The sequence below is a fragment of the Lepisosteus platostomus genome, chromosome 7 (genome assembly GCF_059453375.1).
Source record: "Lepisosteus platostomus isolate fLepPlt1 chromosome 7, fLepPlt1.hap1, whole genome shotgun sequence".
Classification (NCBI taxonomy): Eukaryota; Metazoa; Chordata; class Actinopteri; order Semionotiformes; family Lepisosteidae; genus Lepisosteus; species Lepisosteus platostomus.
Genome location: NC_142617.1, coordinates 45,669,702 through 45,683,895, shown reverse-complemented (window position 1 = coordinate 45,683,895; position 14,194 = coordinate 45,669,702). Strand labels below are relative to the sequence as shown.

General features: G+C 38.2%; 2 protein-coding genes across 2 annotated transcripts in view; one reads left to right on the top strand and one right to left on the bottom strand.

Annotated features, from left to right (window-relative positions):
- Nucleotides 1-2,333: 2,333 nt before the first annotated feature.
- Nucleotides 2,334-9,087, top strand: stard5 (StAR related lipid transfer domain containing 5). The gene is made up of 7 exons (XM_088640739.1): nucleotides 2,334-2,555; nucleotides 2,690-2,831; nucleotides 3,304-3,353; nucleotides 4,028-4,160; nucleotides 5,340-5,457; nucleotides 6,588-6,681; nucleotides 7,587-9,087. Exons 1-7 carry the CDS (start codon nucleotides 2,545-2,547, stop codon nucleotides 7,735-7,737), a joined length of 699 nt encoding a protein of 232 aa, XP_088496865.1. The 5' UTR covers nucleotides 2,334-2,544; the 3' UTR covers nucleotides 7,738-9,087.
- A 472-nt stretch (nucleotides 9,088-9,559) lies between these two features.
- The window catches only part of il16 (interleukin 16), a 34,484-nt gene continuing 29,849 nt past the window's right edge, over nucleotides 9,560-14,194 (bottom strand). Inside the window, exon 22 of the mRNA XM_088640729.1 lies at nucleotides 9,560-11,349. Coding sequence (XP_088496855.1) covers nucleotides 11,183-11,349 — 167 coding nt within the window. The 3' untranslated portion in view covers nucleotides 9,560-11,182. The remainder of the gene's footprint in view (nucleotides 11,350-14,194) is intronic.

The following is a 14,194-nucleotide window of genomic DNA, read 5'->3' as shown; positions in this document are numbered from 1 at the left end:
GCCTGCCTTGGATGTTTTCAAACACGCCCTCCCCATTCTTCTCTGCCACTCCATCTCCTCCTAAATTCACCCCTAAAAGTTCACTCTTAGATACCTGAATACCTGTCTGGTCCACTGCCACTGCAAAAGTTCACTATTTTCCCACTTTACAATTACAAACACATTGCTTTTAGCCAAATTACCTAAGCTTGTTGATTATATGCTCTCAAAGCCTCCTGATGGGTAGTACCTGATTTTAGTTTTGAACTCAGATCAGAACATGATTTTACAGTAGTTTGAACCTTCATTATTAACAATCACTGCCATATCATTTGCATAAGCCACCACCTGGACTGGTCTTTTAAGGACATTTGGAATAGACAGGCCAGTGGTAGTGTAAAAGTATTCACACCCTATGGTATGCCATTATGTTAAATTACAAAGTGCTGCATAAACAGTTGCCTCCTTGCCTGTTGCTGGGTTAGGAGGGGCAGCCTGATCTAGGTTGTGTCTTGTTGCCTTCTGCTTCTTAAGGATCAAAATCACCACGCTCAAAGAGATACAGTATTAAGGGTCTTTAAACATTTTTATGCTCTTCTTCTGATCTGTACTGTTATACAACTTTGTCCTTGAGTTGTTTAGAAAGCTTCTTGGTATTTATAATTGAATCTTTGCTTGAAATCCACTACCTGACTTATGGACCTTGCAGAGACAGGTGTATAAAGCACAGAGGCCATTCAACTAATTTTGTGTCTCATTAGGGTAATTTGGTGCACTTGATTCATTCAAGTTTGTTAAAGCAAAGGGTTAGAATACTTACTGGAAACAATCATCACTTTTTTTGCATTTTTTACCTATTATTTATTTACTTCTTTTTGTTTTCTGCTTTAAATGTGTGAAGTAGGTTTTCTATATAACAAATACCAGTTGCTGCTTCAAAGTGTCATGACTGCAAGCTTTAAACAACAGAATGTGTGAGGGACTGGCATCACAAACAGGATGTATCCTGCCTGTTGCACCAGTTGCTCTGGCTCCCCCATGTATTAAATTAAGTGATTAGATAATGTACAGATATTTAAATTCACTAAATGCACTACTTAAGCCTCATTTAGAATATTGCATATCATTTTGGTCACAATAATAATTTCTGGGGTCAATCCAGAGAAGAGCAACCAGATGCATTCTGGGACTTAGAATAGAGAAGATTCCAAGAGACCGGATACAAGTACTGTGCTTCAGAATGACCTGTGAACCCCATGGACACAAGTGAAAACCTTGTGGAAGTGCACTTGAATCTGAGAATAGGAGGAGGTGGTAGGAGTGCGGAACAAGCTACTCAGCTATGAGGCTGAAGCCAGTAACCTGGCATACTGTACAAGCACCTGAATGACAGCCTTGGATCAATAAGCTGCTAACCACTAAATGGGCCAGACGGCCACATGGCCTCTCCTTGTTTGTAACCTAATGTTATAGATTCCTATAGAACTGGCATAACATAGGTTTCATAGGTTTATTCCATGCTGAAAAAAAGAAGAAGGAAAACACAATGTTTCGGCCATGGAGCCATTGGGACTTATTTTTAGAATAAAAAAGATAGGCTTTGTAAATATCCAACATTAGAAATATATTTGTTTACATTTTATTTTATTTTTAGAGCACAAAAGGGCGTGTGACCTACAGTAGCCTGTGACTGTAGCCTACGTGCTACCAATACTGCTTGCAAAATGTGACTTTAGTCACAGATACTTCTCCCAGATGATATAAGATATTGATCCTGTTGTGCAACGTATATTATTACGCATCTCAAAACAATATTTCCGGGAAAAGATCAAAATTCATCTATATGTCATTCAGCCTATAGAGCAGGAATTGTCAACCCCAATCCTCGAAGTCTGCATTCCTACACCTGCTACAAGAAATTTCAGTTCGCATCTAATTAAGAGTTAAAACACAAGTGATTATCCAAATGGTTAATACAATAACCTAAATATCAGAAGTGCAGAGAAAATCAAAAAACCCCACGTCCATGCAATAGAGATTACACTGTGCTGTAAAGCCTGAATTGTGTGTACTGTCATTTAATTGGAGTACGAAGAGTGATGTGCGCTGTCCTTATCAATGTTTCTGCCAGACTCCCATTCTCGTGGCTAACAGCGCATCGGCGACAACAATATTGGATTTAAGGCTTCGTTACATCAGAAAGGGTAGATTGCGTAACGCACAATATATATATATATTAAAATGAATCCCCAAGATTTCACTACCTGGTTTCATTTAGCTGCATGTGCGCTGGGAGGTGTAGTTACAGATGCATGTGAACACTTGGAATCACTCAGCGTGCAGCTGAGAAGGACTGCAAATCCCAGAATTCAGTTTTCTTGCGGACGAAACTGTTAGCAGTGGCAAGGCAGCGCTCTTCCTTTATGAACGTTTTACCGGCAAATAAAAACAGCAGAATTTGTTATTTTCGTGTGACAGTTAAACACTTCATAGTTTAACTCATTTACATTTCTTCAAGAAATTGTTGATACATATACAGTACAGTACGAATGTGAAAAGATATCGATGACCGTTGGGTATGGGTTTAAACGGTTAATTCAATTTGATATTTCTGTTTCCAGATGCGGTATTTGTGGTATTGTTTGAACATAACAGTTTGAAGGTTGTGCTTTGACTGTGGTGCTATAGCTCCGGACTGGACTTTTGACAGGTGGAGCCGAGCTGACAGGCACCTGCGCTCACCGCGGCGCTCTGTTCCTGCCATGGATTACAAGCACATTGCGAGCACAGTGGCTGACAACCTCCTCAGCTGCAGCAAAGACCAGACAGGGTGGAAAGTGTGCAAGAAAACGGTAAGCCCATGAGCAATAAGAAGCGAACGTGACAAATATGCCTCAGTTTGTACCAGATAACTCAGTTTTATGTTAACTATCACAGCCAGTGTCAGAAACGATCTGCCCAGGGGTTTGAATGACGTTCGCTCGTGGTACTGCGCCGTAATTGTTCGTCTTCTCCTGGACAACAACACAATCTTTTCCATTTCAGCTCCTCTGTATAATGATTATGTACAGACGAAATCGTTCAACTGACGACTTGATGAAAATAGATATATTTTAAATGTCCCGGTTTTACAATTTACTGTATAACTCACCTAACAGTTTAAACCAACTAGCTACTTTACTGTACATAATTCATTGTTTTTTGGATTTATGTGTAAATAGCACTTCCTTTAGTAGTGTCTGGGAAATGCTAACATCCTCTAATAGCAGCAGAATATAATGTCGACACTTTACTCACATTTTTCTTTTTCAATTCTGCATTTAGAATGAAGTAACAGTTCACTGGAGGCCTTCAACCGAGTTTCCAGGAAATTTGTAAGTCAATTTGTGTAACCAAATAAATCACTTTATGTTATTATTATCATCAATAATAATATCATCATCAGCCAAGTTGCATTGCAATACAGACAATTTACATTAATTGCAAGTACAATGAACAATACATTCGGGTGCAATAGGGTGAAATACATTGAATTAATGGAATTACAATAGGACTAGAATAGCCGGGGTGAGCCAACAGATGTGATAATAAGATTTAAACTAGTTTACAGGTACCATCAAGACAAATCATGTAGATATGTATACCTTGTTTGCAGTTAGTGCAATTAAATTAAATTAGTAGCTTCAGCCTCCAAAGCAACGCTGTATAAATGTTAGTGAAGTGTACCTTCAGACAAGATACATTACCCAAACTGCTTTAACATACAGTACCACTGTGGATTAACTGGTACCAATGCGTCATTTTTACTGATACTAAATATAAAAGACTTTAAATATTTATATTTAAATAAGGAAGCAGTTGTTTCTTAACCTCCATAGGTTGCTTTGTAGAAAAGCAGCAGCTAAATGAAAAACAGAGATACAGTAGTAGCGGTGTTAGCAGCATGTCACCCACCAGTGGTTAGTGAGGCCCTGGAGTAACAGGTAGTGTGTGGGGCCTTGCTCTGCTGCTACATCACTGTTTACGGGGTTCACTTTCACCCTCCCAGATACAAAGGAGTGGGCGCTGTCAATGGGAGCCCAGAAAAGGTGTGGGGGTGCCTGGAACCAGTGCCAGATGGGCTCAGAGTCAAGTGGGACAACAATGTCAAGAGGTTTGAGCTCATAGAAAAGATCGATGACGTAAGTTTCCTCGAACGCTGTCGTGTTGTATAAAATCAGACCCGTTACCGTGCTTCAGCCTTTGCTTTCCTACTGCCGCACTGTTTGTCATTCGTTCTGATTGGGTTTGTGTATTTATGGCAGCAAAACGTAAGCTATACATGCAAAATGTGGTGCTTGAAAAGTCTACTTATAAGAGAGACTCTTATTTGTTTTGTATGTGTTTTGTGTGACACGTCATTTGCAATTTCTGTAGTGTGTTGAGATGTTGTGTTAAAATTGAACATTGTACTAGTACGACCTCGTTTAATATTGGTCACCACGTAGCGAAAGGCTTTGCTGCGCTGGAATCAGTCCAGACAAGAGCATCCGGATTCCAGAAATTAAGGGAATGTCCTAAACATTCCTTGTCTTGAACAGAGACATCTACAAGGAGACCTGATATTAGTATTCAGAAGACTCAAAGACTTTGACCAAGTCAACTCAGGAGATTTCTTCAGAATCAACAGTGAATCATAAAATAGAGGACACAAGTAGAACTACGTTGCGGTACATTTAAAACGAAGAACAAGACACACTTGTTCCCCAAAGAAATGGGGGTTCTGGAACAGACTTCCACGGCATGCTGTTGAAGTTCATGCCCTGGCTAGTTCCATGAAATGGCTAGATGAAGTCTTTGATTTAATTAACTGCTAACTACCAAATGCTTTTGTAGTCGATGTGCCTGCTGTCTTTTGTAACTGTTCCTGCTGTATGTTCATATGACATCCTGAGTGCTCTCATTAGGGATTGACTAGAGTTACATCTTTCGTCTGATCCAAAAATTATTTTTCTAATGTGAAGCAGTAATCTAGGTGCAGTTCCAGTGAACTGAGATCACTATTATTTGCATCTTAGTAAATTAACCCGGCCTCTGCTGGTTATGCCTTTTTGTCAATTATTACAGCACATACCACTTCCTGAGATGAATGAGTATTTCATTAGAAGCTTAGAAGAAGCTTCATGAACAGGTATTGTTTAATGGGGTAATATTGGTTATACTTAGTAAACTAGTCAATAACCTTGTTTCAGAAACAGGATGTCCATACTGTATATTTGCTGCTGTACTGTATACAGTATGTATAAAAATGGTGAAATATGTCCATGGTGCTGATGAGTTATGTGGAGCACATTGTCCTTGCCTCATTTTCTATCCTGCAGAATGTGTCTGTGTGCAGAACGGTCACTCCCTCTGCTGCAATGGGCCTTATATCGCCTCGAGACTTTGTGGATGTTGTTTTAGTTAAGCAATATGAAGATGGCACCATTACTTCAAATGGTGAGTAGTGGATTTTTTTCAGTGCTGAAACTGAAGATGAAGTTGTGTGCCTTTCAATCATTAGTCTTCAGTTTGGCGCTAGCTCACATTGGCAAACACTTAAAAAAGAAGTATATTCCATCTCCATTCTATTTTGAAATATGTGTTGACTTAAAGGATAATATGGTTAGCCCTTAAGTCATGGTAATAAACATCAGACTGTGAGGTACAAACCAATAGAATGTAGTAGTACATTTTAATTAGCTCTAAAACAGAGAAGTCATGCAATTGTTTCCATTTTTCATGTTTCTGGTACATGTAATTATCCATGAAGCAAATAAACATGGTTTTGATTTTGTTGTAATGTGATTTTGTCATAGAAATGATATTTATAAATTTCTTTAAGTATCTAATTTAATTTGTAGATTAAGCAAAGAAATATGACCGCATCTTATCCAAAGAATTTGTGAATGCATTTGATTTTCACGGTTTGTGAAAGACACTTTGTTTGAAAAAAAAATAACTTACAAGATTTGGAGCAGTGCCATTACTTGTGTTCAGAACCTATAGAGTGCCATGCAACAGTACTCACCCCTTCCAAATATGTCCTGTGTTGAATTGTTTTAAAAAAACAAGCTCTTTAAATTACTAAAGATGCTTACAGGTTTTCTTTAAAAGTGCGTTATTTTTAATCAGAACTTCAATGCTCAAACTGAACATGTTTATGGACCAAAGAAGTTAAATGTCAGCAAAAAATGCAAAGAAAAAATCAAAAAAATCTAAATTTTTTTGATTGCATTCATCTTGCATTGCATCACAGATATTCACTCCTCTGAATCAAGCTCAACTTTTTGAAAATTCCTCTGGCAGTTAGATATAGTTCTACCAACATTGCGCACCAGGATGAGGCAGTTTTCACTTGTATTAACTAATATTATTGTGTTGCAAGAACACGGGGTTGCACACTATCATCGGTGTGACAAGTAAAATATTGGCCCAGAGGCATGGTTAATGATTTTTCCAGTGAAAATCACTGAAAATCGAGTGCATTCGCAGTTCAAAGAAAGTATGGCTTTAAGGCTTGGTGTGAGTACTCAGATTTAGTGCATTGCTTTTAAATACCGCCTTATGAGAACTCTGTCATTCTTTAGCAACCAATGTGGAACATCCTGACTGCCCACCCAAACCAGGCTATGTCCGAGGGTACAATCACTCCTGTGGGTGTTTCTGTGTTCCCATTCCAGGGTAGGTTATACTTGAATGCTTTCCACAAACTGAGCCGAACAGATTAGACTAATAAGGGGAGGGAAGGTGGTGGCAGAGGAAGTGGGGCTAGTTCTTCAATACTAATGACTTTCTTAAGCTATTAATTAATTAATTAATAGAATTTTAATGTATTATTTAATTTATTAATTGATCATTATTAATTAAAGGAATTAGTTAAATGAATTAGTCAAGCTGTCCTGCAGGCACAAGATCTTTAAACTTTCCTAGAAAAGTTCAAATAGGGAGGTGTATGGTTTCTGTTTTCTGTATTCTCATTATCACCTTAATTAATAATAATATTTACTATCTAAATGTAGATAGTATTTTTATGTGCATTTTATTTTAAGCATGGGTATATCCATGGTGTTCTTTGAAAAGCATTGTAAGAGTGGCCTATGTAATAATACTGCACAGGCAATAATTTGGATTGCAGTTATTATAAAAGGTCAGATGAGGGCAGCAGAGATTACTGACGGGTTACTTCTTGTGAAACGCAGTATGTTTACGTACGCTATTAGCGTTGGAATTTTTTTGTTAAAGTAAAAATAATCTTTCTTTTAAATATCTTATTTCCAAAATGTAACAATTTTAGAAGACGCCCAAGGAATGGAAGTTCACACAATGTAAAAAAAGGGAAAGAGGGACAAGCCTCTCACCAGAAGCAAAGTGTATCCCATTAATACTTTCCATATAAACAGAAGGTGACATTCACCAACTGTAAATGTTGCATCTGTATTCAACGATTGCACCACCGAACCCATGCTGAGTAGTATCTGGAGAAATAAGTACAGGCCCTGCGCATGGCGTGAGATGCAGCTTATGCACAGTCACTATTGGAATAGTTTCTTCTCATTCCATTCTTTCCATGTCCCCTTGTTTTCCAGAGAGCCAAACAAGACACAGCTGTTAAGCTTTTTTCAGACCGACCTGGGAGGCTTTCTCCCACGATCTGTGGTGGATTCCTTCTTCCCCTCCAGTATGGCCGAGTTTTACAGCAACCTGGCAAAAGCAGTGAAAACACTCAAAGACAATTGACAGTCCTTATTAGAAATTTAAAAAAACAATCACATCAAACTGAAACTTTGTTTATTCCAGTTACTGGAAAACTGTACCTTTATTCCTGACTGTATATACAGCGGTATCACAGATGCTGCCAAATGCCCTTTAATGTCACAGAAAAAAGTACTTGAATATCAGTATATAATAGTATATCAGTATATAATAATATAAGTATATAATATATCAGTATGAAGTATAAAGTACTGAATATCAAACAGTATTACTACTATAGATCAAATTTAATTGAAAATACAAATATTATATTTGTATAATGAAATATGCTTTTTGTAGATGGTCTTTTATTTCTGTCTTGTGACTCTACTAATCGCTTAGTTGTTTTGTCAAATTTTCACTGACATTCCATTTTTTTAAAATGGTTATTTAGGCTAACAGGCTAGGTACAGGGTGTATACCATTTCTGTGAAGAGTGATTGGGTGAGACTGATTTTTTTTACATCTACCACAGAAGCATACTGCAAGGTAATTTATTTTGTAAAGAAGATAAGACTGTACTGTGTTGTTGGTGTATACTGGTGTATACTAAAAGCTAGGCATGTTTTAAAGGTTTGCCAATAGTCATTAGCTGTAACAGAGCTAGTAGTAAAACTGCGGTCCATTAGGTAAAACAGAGAGCCAGCATGAATAATGTACAACTTCTTAATGTTCCTCTTGAGTCATGAATTTCTCTGTAAACTGTTGATTAAGTGTACAGATACCAGCTGTGTTGGTCCACTGTTCCCTGTCTTCTTCACACTGAAAAACACTTTTTTAATTATTTGAGTTGTTACTTAAGTACATTCAGACATAATTGTGAGTTTGCTTATTTGGTATTGGCTAATATGCATGGTCTCATTTTTTAGATTTTTAATTTCTGAAATTATATTGAAGATTTTCATTCATTCTGTGTCATGCATACTAAGGGTATGTCTACGTTTATACATTGTCCGCCCTGGAAAACTTTATTTAGCAGTAATATAAAGATCAGTTTTAATATTGATGAGTAGACTATACAGTATATACAGTACCAATGCTATGCTATATGTTTCTGTCACTTACAATTATTGTGTTTTAGCATTTGTGTGTATTGGTCTTGAATTAAGAGATGACATTTGGTCATGTACACTGTACAAGTTGATTATATTTTAGATTATTTGATCATTTATTTTTAGAACACTTTTGTAATAGATATCCTAATGAATGAGATATGGACATACCTTAATATGTGAATCAATTAATATGTGAATCAATTGCTGCTATTAGAAAACAATCACCTTAATGTACTTGGCATTATAATATTTAATAAAATTAGATAACTGCAACACTGAGGTTGGCAGTGTGTACGAGTGATATATTTTGTGCATTTACTGTGTTTTGTATCTAAATTTTAGACATATGCAGGTATTTCAGATTTATATTTTGACTTATTTCACAGAGTGAAAGTACCAGTGTTGTTGCATCAGAAATGGTGAACAGTGTTCAAATGACATTATCATGGGATTGAAGTAGAAACTCCAGTCTTCTTTAATTAGAATGTCCTGAAGAGACCATTCAATGAAATGGCAGAGCTGGTTGGATTTAGCTTGAATGGTCCATTTCATAGTTTTCATTAATGGAAGAGGGAAATGACTGTTAAAGAGCAAGATTTATTAGATTAGGTATGAAACCCATGCACTGCTGAAGGAGTGGACAACATTTGTCCTTTTATTTTCCTTTCTTAAAACCGTGACTATGGAAGGTTGCTATTGAAATGTACAGAATAAAAGTTATTACGTTCCACAGAAGAGACACATCAAACACATTTGAAAAAAGTTTAGATGTTTATTCGTGAATACCCAATGCTGGGAGTTAAAAGAAATAATTAACTTAATGCAAAATCTTCTCTTTTTAGCCATATAAAATCTTTTTTTCATATACTTCATAAACTTTATTTATCTTTACAACAGAATAATTCTGTTTGTTTGTTTTTTTGCCAGAAGTGCCTGTTTCATATGTATGTATTGATATATGTGTAAGTATTGATACAGTTCTGCAAGTATTGTTTCTCGTACCATCAATCAGGATATACAGTCAAAAGGTCACAGAGACAGTCAATACTTCATTTCCAAACCAGACCTTCAAAAGCATTTAAAAGCTGAGCTAAACATTGAGCACCATTTAGATATGTAGCTATAAATGAGCTAGCAGTTTTACACTGTTCATTAAGAAACTTGTAAGTGTTGGACGAGCTGTTCTGTACACTGTTGTACTATCTTGACCTGTGACAATCTGGCTTTATTTATTTCTGGCTTTATCTCATTTTCTATGTATGAAAAATGCAGCATCAACTTGCAATCACATAACTTCTTTTACATTCTGCTCCATCCCCTATTCTATGTAAACACTATTGTTTAAATTTTTTAATTCAAAGTACAGTACCTGCTCAAAAGTCCAACAGCGTTGGGAGTGATAAAGTATTTATATTTGGTTTTTAAGACAATCATCTGCGCTCAGGTTAAGCTCTGTGACTTCGGGTTCAAGCCTGAGTCGTGTTACCAGTTGACTGTGACCATGATTCCCCAAGCTGCAGCACACAATTGGCTTAGCATGGAAGTAGCTGGCCAGGTTATTGATTCTTAGCAGCTTGAAGTGCTGTCAAATGACAAACGTTCCTCTCTTCCCGTCAGTGCCTAACCTTCATCACAAGGCTTTGGTGACTGTGACGTGTGATGACTGGCTCGCTACAAGGCTGTGGTGACTGTGATGTGTGATGACTGGCTCGCTACAAGGCTGTGGTGACTGACATGTGACAAGGAGTCTGTCCCCAAGCCCGCCACAGTGTGCGGTCAGAGGTGAAAACTGGCAATTCCAAAACTGGGTGAGATTAACAAAAATAATTGGCAATTCAAAATTTGTAAAAAATGTGTTTTGTACTTGCTGAGAGATAACATTTTCCCCACACAGAAAGTACATTGTTTTTGTGTTGATTTTTATCACATACTGTAGTTGGAAAATTAAAATAATGTTTTTTTTTTCACTTTTCTTATGGGCTACATTTATTATGACTGTATAGTATATTTATTCTGAGCAAATCTGAAAACTACTGTTTTTGAGCTTTTTGAAATATAGAGTTCTTTGTTGTTTCCCTGAATGAGAATATCTGTGTATGAAGCAGATATTGTATATAGCAGATAAACAGATCAAGTGCAATGAAAAGAACTGCAGGCTGACCTCTCACACTATAAAACATTACTAGTCCTTCCTATTGGAGCTCCCTGTTTTGGTTTGCATTTAAAGAAGCTAAGGAGACTTTTTTCTCTATCATCTGATATGGATTCTTGTTACATTTTATGTTCTGGTATTGAAATATTTCTGTGCAATTGTGAAAAGGCGGAATTATAGTAGCTGTTCTTAAAGGGCTGATTTGTGGAGGAACATCCTTGATTTATTCAGTATCTGCCTTCTTTCTTTTGATAACAACTTTAATAGGGCCCTCTGGCAGACCCTTAATGATAGTCCAGGCCTCAAACCGTGTGAGCCCTTGTAGGCTATTTTCTTGCACTTGCAGTAACTCATCACCTTGATGGATCTCACCCTGTTCAGCTACCCCGCCTGCAGAGAGGAAAAGGGATCACGGGTTAATGTGAAACTAAAGAGGTTAAATACTCAAAAACATCCAGGGCTGAAGTGATGTGGTCTTTCAATTTTTGTAACATCACAATATTTAAGAAACCTGCCCCTTCTTGTTCAAATGAGCAAACTCTCAATGGTGCTTTCTAAATATTGGCTGCAGCTGGATGCTATAAAAATTTGCTGGTACGATGGCCAAGCAAATATATAGCCTTCAGAACACAGTATAAGAAGCTCAGCACAACAAAGTTAAAAATTAAAACTTTTATCAGAGCAAACTTTACTGATCAGAAGGATCAAGCAGGAAATGAAAAAGTTTAAGAACTAAAAATAGTGCACTTCTTAGTGTCTTATGTATGTTGAAAAACTTCGAAATGGTAAAATGAGTTTTAATTTTGCAAGAACAAATATCAGATTGAACTTGAAAGTTAAGAAATCACATCTTGGTGAATTTTAATTGCACTAGTATGGATCATGCTACCCATCTATGTTGTTATGATGTTGCATGATGTTATGTTGCTCTGTTGGCTATACAATTTTGTCATTAAGATCGGCATTGGAACACAACAGTTTAAGGAAGGGCTGTAGTTAAGATGAGCTGCCACTAGAGACCACTAGATGGCGTCTAATCTTTGTAAATACACTAGCTATATATGTAGGTGTTATTTTGGTAATTTGAGACTATACTGATTAAGGGTAGAATCTGTCACAAAACTCAGAAGTACTCTGGTTTCAAAATATACAAAGCTTCTAACCCAGATATTTTTTCCTTTTTTCTTTTTTTTTGTAAACTGCACTGTGCCCTTATACTAGTGCTATGGAGAATTGATTTGGGAAGCCCTGAGCCCTTTCCACAAATATGGAAAGCTTCAGATAGAAAAAAATTGTGATGGGACGCAATGCTCTGGGACAGGCATGATATCAATTATCAAGAGGGACTTGCAGTGGCTCTCACTATAGAGCGGACTTCAGCTGGACACTTGGGGATTGTGTGATTGGTGTGGTGATTCCACTCACCACTAGGGGGTGCTCTTCCTGAACCTAGACTTGTGTGGTGGTAGCTGTGAGGGGTCTGCTGATGAACCCTGCTATGCATGCCTTACTGCTCAAGGAAGTAAGGGGGGAAGGACCACAGGTAACCCACAGCCTTCTCAGGAGTCTCAGATCAGAAGTACAGTCATCTAGGGACTTGAAGGAAATACAGAAAGGGCCCAAATCTCTGTGTGTCCTAGGAAACAGCTCAGCATAACTGTTCCATGAAACCAGAAACAAAAGAGAACAGGAATGGGAAAATTCCAGAGCCTGCGACTATTTGAGAAGTTGAGCAGAAGGAGGTGTTGAACATCCACGACCAGGAGTTCAAGGATCCATAGATCCACATGTGCTCCAGCTGCTGGGGCCAAATAACTGAATTCCAGCAGCTGGCCTAGGGCTCAGGAATAACTGAAACTGTGTCACAAGTGCACAAAACTCTCCTCAGAGCTGAAGAAGCAGAGTGACGCCCTGAAGGCTAAAGAACCTGGAGTCCAAAATGGCAACCTGTTATACAGATCAGATAGCTGCAGTCGTGCCAGGTTGAACACAAACAGAACTTAAAGAAGATCTGGAAAAGTTGGACAATGAGCTGGAAAAGTCTCAGAGTTGCAGCAACAGCCTCTAGGTTCAGCTGGAAAAGGGCCAGAAAGAGCCAGAAAGAGATGGCCACTGGCTGACCAGTGCAGAGACAGAAGTGAAATAGGGGAAATGTTTTGAAAAGAGAATCCTTTTTACAGTATCCTTGCTAGAAACCCAGACGTAGGAAAAGAGCAACCGGAGGAAGAAAGAGATGAAGCTGCCCTGGCCTTTTCCTGGCCTGAATTCCCAGAAGAGGCGGGGGACAACTGTCTACTGTTTCCATTATAGCTTGTAGGCCTTGAAGAGGTACTGTAGGAGTAATAGCTGGCCCTAAGTCTGCCAAAAGGATAAAAGAGTGCGTCCATGACCTTTCCGTAAATACCAGAGGATACAGAGGGTGATGCCTGGGCAACAATGCTGCTATCACTGCAGCAGCCTCCATCCAAGGGGAAGGTTGTCACTGGGAAGTGCATTCCAATCCACACAGCCTCCAGGAAACAACAAAGGAAAATTGCTGGGCAGGGGACTTGTAGTCTCCATACATTTAACCTCATGGCGGAGGTTGCTTAACTCATGGGGGCATGTGCGAGAACTGTTCCCCCCCAGCCTGCCTGTTGGCAGCAGGTTGACTGACTCTCTCTTCATTGGTTGTGGCAGACCAGCGAAGGGAAGGGCTGAAGTTGCAGCTGACCTCCAATAGAGGGTGCTACACAACCTCTAATCTTGGTAAAGAGCTACACAGTGGATGTTAAATTACTGTAGGTAATTGATTAGAGTTGTGTTGAAGGCTGTTCATGCCCTCACACATGCATTAAGTTTGTATTCAATATTTAAAGGTGTAATAGTGGCGGTTATAGTTTTTTTGTTTGTTTTCACCTGCAAAAGCAAAAAATAAAAGCCTCATATACTGACCAGTAGCTGGGACTATGGGTTTTTGTGTGTGCAGACTCTTATTACCATCCAAGTTAAAGGAAGGGTCTGTCACAGTCATTTTACTTTAAGGCAAGATGTGCCTGAAGACTGGAGGTCAGAAATTCATCACACAGGACAGACCCCACACACAAATTGTGCTCGAACAGGATGACCATCTTTACCTGTCACATTTCAAAATGTGTCGATTAAGCAAGTTACATCCTATAAATATTTAGGAGTATGCACACTCACTTGTTCTACATGAAGAATATCGGCTCATGCCTTCAGACATTTTAATATA

Bases quoted from the DNA above. Each gene is read 5' to 3' on its own strand.
- stard5 (XM_088640739.1), top strand. The intron at 2,832-3,303 runs GTAAGCCCATGA...TTCTGCATTTAG, and splicing joins GGAAAGTGTGCAAGAAAACG to AATGAAGTAACAGTTCACTG. The intron at 4,161-5,339 runs GTAAGTTTCCTC...TCTATCCTGCAG, and splicing joins TCATAGAAAAGATCGATGAC to AATGTGTCTGTGTGCAGAAC.